The 14,156-nt window shown below is 40.8% G+C and overlaps 1 protein-coding gene across 4 annotated transcripts in view; it reads right to left on the bottom strand.

Moving 5' to 3' along the window:
• NR2C1 (nuclear receptor subfamily 2 group C member 1) overlaps window positions 1-14,156 on the bottom strand; it is an 89,811-nt gene that overhangs the window by 16,143 nt on the left and 59,512 nt on the right. For all 4 annotated transcript variants that reach the window (XM_030548525.1, XM_030548528.1, XM_030548527.1 and 1 more), the window contains 3 exons: window positions 11,919-12,103; window positions 4,322-4,487; window positions 1,280-1,401 (listed from right to left, as the gene is read on the bottom strand). In XM_030548525.1, the coding sequence (XP_030404385.1) occupies window positions 1,280-1,401; window positions 4,322-4,487; window positions 11,919-12,103 (473 nt within the window). The remainder of the gene's footprint in view (window positions 1-1,279; window positions 1,402-4,321; window positions 4,488-11,918; window positions 12,104-14,156) is intronic.

Below are 14,156 nucleotides of genomic sequence, written 5' to 3'. Positions count from 1 at the left end.
TATACACTTTGATTTCAATTACAACACAGAATACAGTACATATGAAAATGTAGAAAAACATCCAAAATATTTAATAAATTTCAATTGGTATTCTATTAACAGTGCAATTAAAACTAAGATTAATTGTGGTTAATTTTTTTGAGTTAATCGCATGAGTTAACTGCGATTAATCAACAGGCCTACTTTACACTTAATGTTTCTAATGAAGGGTACTCAACAATTCTACAAATTAATTTAATCGTTTAGATATATTGTCAGGGATATTTTTGAAAAAGCAATATAAATGTGGTTTTTCAAAAGTACAAATTGACAATAATCCAAACCTAATTCAAGACTGTAAGAATGACCATGCTGGGTCAGACCAATGGTCCATCTAGCCCAGTATCTTATCCTCTGACAAGGTGATCAGTATCAGATGCTTCAGAGTTAATGAACAGAACAGGGCAATTTATCCAGTGATCCATCTCTTGTCGTCCAGTCCCAGCTTCTAGCAGTCAGAGGTTTATGGACACCCAGAGCATAAGGTTGCATCCCTGACTATCTTTGCTAATAGCCATTGATGGACCTATCATCCATGAATGTAGCTAATTCTTTTTTAAACCCTGGTCTTCACAATATCCCCGGCAATGAATTCCACAGGTTTACTGTGCTTTATAATGGTGAAGTACTTCCTTTTGTTTGTTTTAAACCTATTGCTTATTAATTTCACTCAGTGATCCCGGGTTCTTCTGTTATGTGAAGGAGTAAATAACATTTCCTTATTCACATTCTCCACAATATTCATGATTTTATAGACCTCTATCATAACCCCCCTCGCATTGTTTCTTTTCTAACATAAGTCTTTTTCATTTCTCCTTATATGAAAAATGTTCCATACTACTAATCAGTTTTGTTGCCCTTCTCTGTACTTTTTCCAATTATAGTATATCTTTTTTGAGATGGGGAGACTGGAACTGCACATAGTATTCTAGGTATGTGTGTACCACAGATTTATATGGTGGCATGATAGCTTCAATCTTATTATCTATCCCCTTCCTAATTGTTCCTAGTGTTGTTAGCTTTTTGGACTGCTGCTGCACATTGGGTAGATGTTTTCAGAGATCTATCCACGATGACTCCAAGATCTCTTTCTTGCATGGTAACAGCTAATTTAGACCCCATCTTTTTGTATGTATAGTTGCGATTATGTTTTTCAATGTTCCCTTGATATCAGAGTATATTCCAGGACAAATGGTCTATTTAGTCCATTGATTATATCAAAGAATGTTTGAACACTCACCCTAGAGCTTGAAAGGAAGGAATGGAGCGTGCCCAGTGCATGGACAAAAAGAGTAGTCTGGAGGCTGATTCACAGATGTAATGAACATTCAGGTATTCAGGCATCGGAGAAGGCATGGTGAGCTGATGCAAAAAGGAATTGTAAAATTAGTGATCTTACTTCTTGTTTAAAATTTTAATTAGAAAAAACTAGTCTCTGACACAATGCCTTGCAAGGAAAAAGGGAAAGTAGGGTATTTTTAAAATAATATGAATGAGATCCAGCCTTGAAATAAATTGCATGACTGCCTTTGTTCAATATTAGCCACAATTGTTAAACTTGTATAGAATTACAGAGCACTGAAGAAACAGGGAAAATTTGTTTGAATTCCACATTTTATAAAGATGATCATATATTTGAAAAATTTAGGTATGAACATCCCAAGTAAATTACACTGCAATCTTTTGAGACATTTTTGAGAAGACTGATACTTTAGAAGAAACACTGTCAGCAGGATTATTTTGATGCAATTGCTCACACTTATAGCTATACATATTAAAAAAAATACAAATTGGGAGGTATCATACCTTTCCATAGCTTGCCCCAGAGAAGTAGAATAAATGGCCTGAAAAATTAGTGGGATTGCCAAAATTATTAGTTTTAGGGGGGGAAATATTTACAAAAATTCTTTGGTTTGTAGTTTTAAAAATGACTATTTTACAAATAAATATACTTTTTTAGTATGTTAACATGCTACACCTGATATTCAGCATATATATACTGCCTGATATCCTAGCACTGCTCATGTAAACAAGATGCTCACATTACTCATAGACTCATAGACTTTAGGGTCAGAAGGGACCAACATGATCATCTAGTCTGACCTCCTGTACAAAGCAGGCCACAGAATCCTACCCATCCACTTCTATAATAAACTCCTAACCTATGTCCGAGTTATTGAAGTCTTCAAATTGTGGTTTGAAGACCTCAAGCTGCAGAGAATCCACCAGCAAGTGACCCATGCCCCACGCTGCAGAGGAAGGCGAAAAACCTCCAGGGCCTCTGCCAATCTGCCCCAGAGGAAAATTCCTTCCCGACCCCAAATATGGCGATCAGCTAAACCCTGAGCATGTGGGCAAGACTCACCAGCCAGCACTCAGGAAAGAATTCTCTGCACTAACTCAGATCCCATCCCATCCAACATCCCATCACAGACCACTGGGCATACTTATCTGCTGAAATTAAGCTATCCCATCATATCATCCCTTCCATAAATTTATCAAGCTTAGTCTTAAAGCCAGATATGTCTTTTGCCCCCACTACTCCCCTTGGAAGGCTGTTCCAGAACTTCACTCCTCTAATGGTTAGAAACCTTCGTCTAATTTCAAGTCTAAACTTCCTAGTGTCCAGTTTATACCCATTTGTTCTTGTGTCTACATTGGTACTAAGCTTAAATAATTCCTCTCCCTCCCTAATATTAATCCCTCTGATATATTTTTAAAGAGCAAGCATATCCCCCCTCAGCCTTCTTTTGGCTAGGCTAAACAAGCCAAGCTCTTTGAGTCTCCTTTCATAAGGCAGGTTTTCCATTCCTCGGATCGTCCTAGTAGCCCGTCTCTGAACCTGTTCCAGTTTGAATTCATCCTTCTTAAACATGGGAGACCAGAACTGCACACAGTATTCCAGATGAGGTCTCACCAGTGCCTTATATAACGGTACTCACACCTCATCTTTGCTGGAAATACCTCGCCTGATGCATTCTAAAACTGCATTAGCTTTTTTAACGGCCATATCACATTGGCGGCTCATAGTCATCCTGTGATCAACCAATACTCCAAGGTCCTTCTCCTCCTCTGTTGCTTCCAACTGATGTGACCCCAATGTATATCTAAAATTCTTATTATTAATCCCTTGAATAAATGGCCACGCCTCCCAAGTGACTCTCACACATAGTTCCATCGAAGTCAATAGGTTTATTGCATGAGTAAGGGCAGCAGGATTTGACCCAAAATGGATATTTAATTATAATGCAGCAGTTCTATTTCCAGAGATTAATAATTGGCTATTATATATATATATATAAAATTAATAGAATTAAAATAGTTTTCACTAAGATAACTATTTTAAAACGCAGAAACCGTGTTCTAGGTTTAGCATTAGATTTGTATTTACAAGCGTGACCAAAGAGTGCGCTGGTGGGAGAGGACAAAGTCCAATGCAATGCTCTGTATTGAAATGTTCACATATGCAGTCTTTTTATTTGCTCAAGTGGTAGCTATGAACTGAAGAGGAAAAAGATGGAGCAAACTCCACAGGTTCATAAAGTGGAAATAAAAATATGAAGTATTTGGCTCCTCTCCCAAAAAAACATTGTGGAAAATGGCATGAGAACTACAATCATAGAATCACAGATTATTAGGGTTGGAAGGGACCTCAGGAGGTCATCTAGTCCAACCCCCTGCTCAAAGCAGGACCAGTCCCCAAATCACCCTCTCAAGGATTGAACTCACAACCCTGAGTTTAGCAGGCCATGCTCAAACCACTGAGCTTGGTTAAAGTCAATTAATATCCTAAACCAGTGAGACAGGTAAGCAAAGGAGAAGTCCTGTCACAAATGAGGTCCAGAGGCTCAGTTCTAAATCCTGCTTGCTTGGCTCATATGTCAAGAGTTCATATGTATGGCACACTGTAATACTTACAAATCTCTGTTTTTTTGTAACTACATAGTGCTGTAGATCCCCTAGCATGGATTACAAACTGATTTTGAGGGAAATAAGCTACAGGGAAGATTGCAGCAAACGGTGCTGTTTATATAATAAACTGTGCTGCAAAAACACACAGGAGGGATGTTAATTTTCCTGAACAAGAAGTAGTTAACCATTGAACAAAAGCAGTGCATTCCTCAGAACATGAATGACAGTGTTTCAGTACACATGGTTTATTCCTTAAGAAATTCAAACAAGTAAACAAATACGTACATACCAAATTCTTGAACTTTTAAAATGGCTAAGGAATTAGTTTTAATGGTTATTAAGTTAAAAACATTAAAAACATATAAAATACCCTGAAAGCTACATGTGCATCGCTGAGAAGCGGCCCCTCTATTTCAACGATATTCATGCTTGTTTCTCCACCAATCAGATGTACATTGGCTTCAACAGTCTCTGCAGAGCTCTGACATGCTGCACTCTCTCCTGGGTTTAGTGCTTTCGCAAGAGTATCAAATGCCCTATCAGAAGACATTGTTATCTATGAGTTCAGTCAAAATATACAGCAAAAGCAAGGAAAATGTAAAATCTTCGCTCAGTGTAGGCTTCAGTCTAGACAGAGTCTGTATAGGCTTGTACTTCCAAATATATTCCATTTTGCTCTCCCGTGTGATAATTTGAAAATCGCTAAAGCACCACACCTTACTTTGCCTGCTACACGCATTATTTTAAACACAAATATTGGGGGATGGAGAAGATGAGGGAGAAGGTTGTGGGCATAGAATCCTTGGGAATCTTAAGCCTTGCCTCCTGCTAGAACATCCATGGAGCAGATCCCTGGGGCTTCCTTCTGGCAATGGGGGGGGGGGGAAGGGAGGGAGGAACAGTAGCCCAGTGGTGGCTCCTTGCAGCTAACACAACAATAATCAGCCTTCACCCCTCCATCCAAAATACTTTGCAGATGATGGAGCAGCTGCCACAAAGAGGAGAGTAAAGGCAGAGACAGCGTCCTATCAAAACATCTGTCTATATGAAGGGGCTAAATAACGCTACTGCTGCCAGACATGGTGTCAGGAAGAGCAAGCCAAAGCAGTCCTGAGGGCTCTCTGATCTGCCTCAACCCTCCTGCCCACTTCAGTTTGGGCTGCGTAGTGGTGAAATGTGTGCGCCCATCAACCTTTCTTTAGAAAAGGAAATAAGGCTTGAATATTCATACATTAAATGTTTATCTCCAAGGAAATCCTTTTCCTTCCTGCACTGCAACTCCTTCTGCAACAATATGCCAAGTTTTACAAGCCTTACTCCCTAAGGGTATGTCTACACAGCAGTTAGACACCCACGGCTGCCCATGCCAGCTGACTAGGATCCCAATGCTCAAGCTGTGGGGCTGTTTAATTGCAGGTGTAGATGTTCCAGCTTGAGCTCTGGGACCCTCTTACTTCACAAGGTCCTAGAGGCCAGGCTCAAGCCTGAGCCTGGATGTCTACACTGTAATTACACAGCCCTGAACCCTGAGCCAGCTGGCACAGGTCAGCCACGGGTGTCTAATCACAGTGTTGATATACCTTAAGGCAGTGGTTCTCATACTTTTGTACTGGTGACCCCTTTTCAGACAGCAAGCCTCTGAGTGCAATCCATCTTATAAATTAAAAACACTTCTTAAAATATTTAACACTATTATAAATGCTGGTGGTGAAGCAGGGTTTGGGATGGAGGCTGACAGCTCACGACCCCCCCATGTAATAACCTTGCAACCCCGAGAGGTCATGACCCTCAGTTTGAGAACCCCTGCCCTAAGGACCATACCTGTAGCCCTTGTTCATGCAGGAAGTTTCATTATCTCCAACATTTACTAGCATGAGTAAATACTGCAGGATAAAGTTCCAAAAAAATGTCTAGAATAAATTTTTAGTGTGGACAAAAAAAATGAAATCATAACTCATTAAATAAGACAAGGTGTGTTCTGAGTCATTTACACATAGTATGGATTTCCTTTATTCTGAATAATTTCAGTTCCTTTCCATCTCCCTCTCTCAATGATGGCTATATAGATCTAATCAAGCAGTAGGGAAGAATGTAACGTAAAGGGAATTAGACACAGGCACTTTAAAGTGTGGCTTAAATTTACTGCAGGAAAGTAAAGATTATATTTTGTATCTGTGAGTACCACACCCAACAGAAGATACAGAAAGAACAAATGACTAGAAAATCAATTTGCCTTCTTGAAAGGCCTCACCTTCACTTTCTTTAACAAATACTTAAGAGTCTCTTAGAATAAGTTTGTGTAATATTTGGAGGAAGTTATGTGAGATTTAGGCCTGATCTACACTACTAAGTTTTACCAGTAAAGTTTGCCTTACGTTAACTCATGTTTGGGTGAATTCATGCTCAATTCTAAGTCCTGTCAATAAAACCCAGGCTTTCTATTAGTCCAGTTAAATCACGTCCCACAAAACAACATAAATTCTGTACTGACACAGTTCTATGAATATAATGCCCGTGTGGATGCTGCATTACCTGTACTGGTACAAACAGTCCTCCAGAAACAATCCCACAATGACCCTTTCCCTGCCACAGTCACTGTTCTGGTCCCAGTTGTGAACTCTGCTGCCTGAAGGTCACAGTGATCAAAGTCCACTCCCTTTTAAAATCTTCAGCATGTTTTGGAAATGCTTCTCTTCCTACTGGCCCACCTTTTCTGCCTTCACACACAGGTAAGGCATATGGTAAAGCTGTAGCTAACGGGAGCATGGGGGCAGGGAATCAGGCAAGCTTGCACTGCAGCCTGTTCTAAGAAAGAAGTCCTGGACTTCCTCAATCTATGGAAAGAAAAAGCAGTGCAACCCCAGCTGCGGAACTGCTGCAGGAATAAAGATTATTCAGACATTGCAGAAGGGATGCAAAACCTTGGATATGACAGGGAAAAGCAACAATGGTGGGCAGAGAAGGAACTGCAGCAGTCCTACCACCAATAGGCAAAGGAGGCCAATGGAAAAACTGGAGCTCCCTCCCACACCTGCTGCAACTATGGGGCACTGGGTGCCATACTGGGCAAATAATCCTTCGAGTGACAGCGGACACCTCATAAGACCCAGAAGAAAGAACCCCAGCAATACACAGCGACAAAAAGTTCACAGTGAAGAGGGGGATGTGGAAGATGCAATCCCTGAATAGAACAAGGAGCTCTTCAAGAGCCTGCTAAACCTAACCCTGACTCACCCAGAGGAAGAACCCATTGAGAAAGGGGCAAAAAGCTCAGGTAGGTATCCTACACTTTTAAAAAAAAACTTTATTAATTGGTCTTGGAACTCCCCTCCCTCATCCCCGCCTCTAAAACTGGTGGCTGAACACATGCAGGCAAGAAACAAAGGAAGCCTTTTGAAGTAAACAGTTTATTTGAACAACATGCACTGGCAGTCATAGGCAAAAAATAAGAGAGAACACTATAAAATAAGCAACATACAAACTTTCCCACATGTATCCTTTTGCCAGGGTGGACAGATTTTTAGTAATATAAATCGATGCACTGCAAGCAGGAAAATAAAATGTAGTGAAACCAACACTTGAGCATTCAATTCAAATACACAGAACATTTAAAATAATACTTAGAAGCAATCCAGTAAATATTTATTCAGACTATATGATTTTTTCTGACTAAAATTGGATGGTTAACAGGTAATATCAACAAGAAAAATGCAGTGCTGTGGTACTCCAATCTTAGAATTCAAATGAAAAACCAATTATTTGCATGCAGTACTTGAATTCAGGGATAGAAAGAGGGAGAGATGTTTTATTGCTGGCTTATGGGGTCTGGCTTTGAATTGACTTTGCAGAAGCTAGGCAGCAGTGACTACCTTCTTCTCTTTTGGAGTTTTTGATTGATCTTGGAACAAATCTCTTATAATTTGGCACAATCTCAACAATGTTTTCAGGTACTGTAGGATTTAAATTTTTCTTGAACATTTCTCAGGAGGGATGCTTTGTTTCTTCCACCATGAAAGGAAACTTTTCCATGCCACCCCATAACAAGCTCCTCGAGCAGTGTTGGTGTGAAGAGGATGGCAGCATATGGACCTTGAGCAGTTGCCTCCTCGGGGCCTTTGGTACCCTCATGAGTGATACATCAGCCAGAATCACCACTGCCTGTAATAAGTTTAGCAATATTTACTGCACTATCCCTACATGTATTACCCAAGACATAGGGCAGACCATCCCCCAACCCTTCATGGCTACAGGTTTGAAAATGCCCCCAATATACTCACCATGCTGCTAAACTGTCCTAAAACAAGTCTGACCCATTTCATACTTTCATGAATATAGTTATGGCAACATTTTAGGCAATTTTCTCACTTATTTCCTACCTGCTGACTCTTTAACTCTAACAATATCTGAGTGTCTTGTTTATCAGCAGCTTCAGCTGGGATATCATTGAGAGTGGCCCCCTTCACACCTGCTAAAAGACTGACCTCAATCAGGAAGACACGGGAGAACATGCTCAGATCTCCTCAGGAGCCCAGAGTCTGTGGCCCACAAGACAAGAAAGTGGAGGGAGTGCATGCTGGAGGAAAGGCACAAGTATGAGGAGCTGCATAGGTAACTCCACCAAGACATTATGCAGCTCCTGAGATAGCAAAGGAAGATGCTATAAAGTGTTATACACCCCACCAGCCACTGCATTACATGGACAATTCTGTTTCCACAGGTTGGCCCATAAATACTCCCTCGCCAAGGCATCGGCATAGTATGTCACAGTAATCCCTTGCTTTCAACCCCAGTGGAAAATAAAGAGTATTTCTATGACTGTATGTACACTGGTCTGTGATTCATATAAGAACGGTCAGCACCTTGCACTTTCTTTTAAAATGGTTTTAAATGTTCTTAGAACCATGTTTGTTATTTATTACTGTTCAAAATTTTGTTTTGCAAAAATCAAGATTTATGTTGTCTTGCAAAGCAGCTTTGTGACCTCCATCACTGGCTTCATAAAATTCATTCAGAATTCATTTAAAATTAATACACAAGCCAAGTACACTTTAATCATTATGTGACAAATTAACACAAACCACCACACTGGGATTATGGGGTGCACGGTTAAAATGCGCTTTTGCGACCCCCCCTTAGCCATACAAGATCTTGATGGGCTCCTGTAATTGTCTAGCTGTTCAATATCAGTAGTCTTTCCATCTTCCCCCCTCCACCCTGCTGGTAATGTTTCCCTTTGCTTCACAAATACTACGAAAAACACAACATGCAACCTAGTCATAAGGCATCTCCAGCATCCTGTCAATCTACCAAATGCACACTTAACAGTCATCATACACCAGCTCAGACGACAGTTAAATCTTGCCATGCTGCTATCCAGGTTCCCAGTGTATGTTTTCATGAGCCAGGGAAGCAAAGAGGACGGGTCTCTGAGAGTCACAGTTGACATTGCAACCCCACCAACGTGAATGTGCTAGTCCAGGAAAAAGTGTCTCTGCACATAGAATATATTCCTAAAAATGTGAGGATTATGCACCTTCCCAAACATCCTATGTTAATGTCCCAGTGAACCATTAGTGCTTCCATAACCAGGGAAAAATATCTCTTTCCATTTATGTACTCAGAAGTAAGGGCAGGGTGCCCAGAATCAGGATGTGTGCCCTATTACTGCCTCACCAGTTTGAGAAGCCCATTGCACTGAATCCAGCTATTATTTTCAGTACATTGCCCACAGTCATAATCCTGTGCAACAGAACATGCTTACTGGCCTTATACACGTGGAAGATAACAGCTCCCACCATAGACTTTCCAGCAGTAAACAGGCAGCCCCCCAGCTGATAGCAATCTGAGGTTGCAAGCTTCTATAGTGCGGCAGCCCCCGTTTTTCCTCTTTGCTGCAAAGCTGAGATGAGCTTGACACACAACTCCAGGAATGGGGCCTTCTGCATTCAAAAGCTCTGCAGCTACTGCCGATTGACCCAGATCTGCATGACAATCCAATCCCACCACTCAGTGTTCATTTCATGGACCCAGAAGCATCACTTCACCACGGGCGGCTGGTTAGTAAATGCCTTCAGCACACACATTTTCATTCACTGTCTGCATCTTCCCTCCCCTCAGTTTTCTCATTTTTATAGCTGCACAGCCAGCTGCTGTGGTAGTTGTTGAAGAATACAGAAGAATCAGCCACCTGTCTTTAAAATAGACATGAAAACTCTACTGATCTGTTCAGCATCCATGCTTCTGCCAGCAAGATGGCAGGAAGACTGAAAACCCGCATGAGGAACTGAGAATATTTTTAAAATGGCCTGAAACAAGAAAACTATGGGATAGAACAGAAGGAATTGTGGAAACTTGGCCTCGAGCTCCCACAATTCCTTTAGAGGAGTGCTGGTATCCCACAACGCCCTTCCAAAATATCCCAGAAGGCAATGTGCTGATGGTAGCATGGACACATTTGGATGCCAACCCACAATGCAAAGCACTTTTGCTGATTCAATCTCTCACTGTGAGGATGCACTGCAACGTTAAAGGAGCAGATTGGTTTCAGAGTAGCAGCTGTGTTAGTCTGTATCCGCAAAAAGAACAGGAGTACTTGTGGCACCTTAGACTAACAAATTTATTTCAGCATAAGCTTTTGTGGGCTACAGCTCACTTCTTCGGATGCATACAATGGAACACACTGACAGGAGATATTTATACATACAGAGAAGATGAAAAGGTGGAAGTATGCATACCAACAGGAAGAGTCTATTCAATTGAGATGAGCTATCATCAGCACGAGAAAAAAAAAGCTGCCACAAGTACTCCTGTTCTTTTTACTATCTAGATTGCAATTTAAAAAAAAATACATACAAGAACATTAAAGGGTGCAAAGTTAGGCACTGAAAAGTGTAAGGAAATGTCAAGGTTGTCTATGCTATCTTACTCCTATTCCCTTGTGCATTTGTACATTACAGTCTTGAAGTACATCATCTTAAACTATTACATTCTCCAAAGTCTTGTCTCATATGTTATACAGATTCAGGGCCCTGTGAGGTTTCTGTTGATGTCAATGGCAAGAGACACACTGACTTCAATGGGAATTAGATAAGATACTGAAAGAGGTAGGTGTACATAAATTCTGCTTGCAACAACAGAGTAAATACAGAGTAAAGCAAACTAAAGCCTAGGGACCAGATCCTCAGCTGCATTAACTGGAGCTAGACTAGTTTATCCCAATGGATTTACTCCAAATTTACACTGATGTAATACAGTAATTTTTGGCCCTGAGTGTACAGGATGGATAGTATGTAGTGAATGTATACTACTTTGGCTGCTGTTCTGTAAATGCTTGAGCTGAAACGGTGGGCAAGATTGTGGTGGAAGGATTAACTGGACCAGCACTGCTATACTACCTACTTTTCCTACCTACATTAGTACTGAAAAGGTTCAAATTAAAACCAATGCAAGCAAAGGATTTGTAAGACGTAATCTGAGTGAATGCCATTGTAATAATATTGAAAAGATCTATGAAGCACTTCTCTATGGACAGAAAGTATTTTATGACCATTCCAGGTGACTGAACTGGAGTTGTCAATGTTCAGTTACCCGTGCAGATGGGACTTATGAACAATACATTTTCCTATGTGGAATGAAGTATTAAAAGAGTATATAGTATATACTGTATGGGCCAAGGCCTACTACTTACGACAATCATGGGAATATAAATCAGCCACCAAGGTTACATTTACATTCTTTCCAAACACAAATATAATTTACTCATATTTATTTCTAAATGGAACTTCACTGCAAAATTTTACGCAGAACTCAATTAGCATCTTCTGTATGGTTATTCTTCATCAGAAGTTCAGTATGTTATTGTAATGATTTTTACTGAAGGACTGTCTGCATTGTTCGATTGTGTAAGCTTTGAGTGAGATTACCAAAAAGAATTATATTTAAAATTTAAATATTGTAGCATGCCTTACCTGGTAACATCACTACTTGCTTGCTCTTCTTGATGAAGTTCAGACAATGATGTATCTCCATTGCTTAAACTTTCAATCATAGACAGCTCAGCACTACTTTGGGACATGTCTTTGGATTTACTGAGATTTGCTAATGATGTTACCACATTTGCCAGTGTGCTTAAATCCCCTTGACAGGCCTCAACCTAGGGGGGGAAAAAGGATAGCTTTAATACTTTCACACTGACAGAACCTGACTTTGTAAAGGAAAAAATTCAGCTTTCACACTAACAAAAGAAGACATGGAATTGCAAACAGAAGCCATGAAAACTAAATTGCGTTCAGTAACAGATTAATTAAAATGAAGAAATTAGAGGTTGCACATGTTAATTCTGAACCAATTTTTTCAAAAATGAACTTTTACTAGTAGTTGACGTATTTTTATGGGAACAGTACTCCAAAAAGCAACAATAAATTATGAAAAGACCTGCTGCTTTTAAATTATTCTTAACTGTGGGAGGGAGGGGATGGGGGACAGGCACACTTACTAGTTTCTTTAGGCCAAGCTCATTGCACACACTAGGGGCTCCTTGCATCCCTTCAATTCCCCTCACAAGCTCCGTTTGGTGTTCCATCCTCCCACCTCCCCCTATTTCTGGAAGTCCTTGTAACCATCCCTATGCTAGGGTCCCCCATTGCCCTGCCTCTTGTCCCCTCTCTCACCAGCCAGGGTGTCTGGGTGCCCCTCTTTGCCCACCCTATCCCCACTATTATTTAAAAAAAATTCTGTCTGGAAGACATCTCATTAAGGGTATCAACATGTTAAACTGTATTGGGAGGATGGGAAGAGCTGAGCTTTTTATGCTGGAAGGTGTTAATGGCTGCCATCAACCAGTTCTTTGATCTCTGGACAATTACAGAGGTGGTAAAGCTGCTGGGTCTGCTAACCAGATGCAAGGGGCTCTACGTGTCCCCCTATTTCCCTCTTTCAGTTCCTCAATTTTCACCAAAATCAATAGGATTTTGTCCAATGATGCCAAGTATATTCTCCAAAATGACTGGATGCAATATTAAAAAGTTACTGCGTTGCATCCAAACAGAGAAATACCATCAAGTTGAGTGACAAGGTATATCTTGGGACCAACACAGCTTCAGTAACACAGCAAACATCAAGTTGAATGTAAGACCTTGCTTCACTCGGTGAAATTACTGGTATTTCACACTGTTGAACTGCACAGTGCCTAAGATTTCTCAACTTTATAAATCCCATTTGTTTCTGTTACACATTTTTTTAAATTTGCTCAGCATTTGAATTTTCATAGTCTACACTATGGCCAAATTTTTCAGCACAACTGCAGAAAGCTTTCTTGAGACTTGCTTTCTAGTCTGTTTGCAGTGCTGTTGCAGCCAAGTTGGTCCCAGGATATTAGGGATATGCCCCAAGAGAATTTGCTTCAATATCTGGTGGGGGGACACTCTCTGCCCACACACCCCTAGTTGTCCCGTCTCCCACACTGGAGCCCATACAGGGTTTCATTAAACAATAACTCAATGGGGACCACATTCTGAAATAAATCTTTCTTGAATTCCCTCTTCTGGCCTTCAAACAATTCCCAAATGTCACCAAGCTCATCACCAGAAGCAAGCTCCCAAGAGACAAGGGCAAACACATTCAAAGCGGCACCAGACCCTGCCAGAGCAACAGATGCACAACCTTCATACACAGCTACACTGCTATGATGATCAATACTCCCCACAACACTCCTTACAAGACCCATGGGTCCTATATATGCCTATCACAATGTGTGGTATACCTCATCTAGTGCACTAAATACCTTAACAACAACTATATGGGTGAAAGAGGAGGCTAATTACGTTTAACTGGAGGTTCTTCAATATGTGCGGTCCCTATCTGTATTCCACTGAGGATTTATGCATAAGCACGTGTCCTGAGCCAGAGAATTTGAAAGTAGTAGTGTCCGTTGTTCCGCGCATGCGCCCTTGCCTCACCTTATGGCTTCATACAAGGTGATAAAGGGTGGGGTGTACTGACCGTGTCTCCAGTTTCTTCCCCACCACAAATCCAAGGGATCTGCAACAGAGGGGAAGGAGGGCGGGAAGTAGAATCCAGGTAAGGACCACACAAAGAATCTCCAATTACAGGTAAGTAACTCTCTCTTCTTCTTTGAGTTATGGTCCCTATTGTATTCCACTGAGAGCGATTAACAAACAGTACCTAAATTGGAGGAGGGTGCAAGG

The sequence above is a fragment of the Gopherus evgoodei genome, chromosome 1 (genome assembly GCF_007399415.2).
Source record: "Gopherus evgoodei ecotype Sinaloan lineage chromosome 1, rGopEvg1_v1.p, whole genome shotgun sequence".
Taxonomy (NCBI): Eukaryota; Metazoa; Chordata; order Testudines; family Testudinidae; genus Gopherus; species Gopherus evgoodei.
This window is presented reverse-complemented; position numbering and strand designations above follow the sequence as displayed.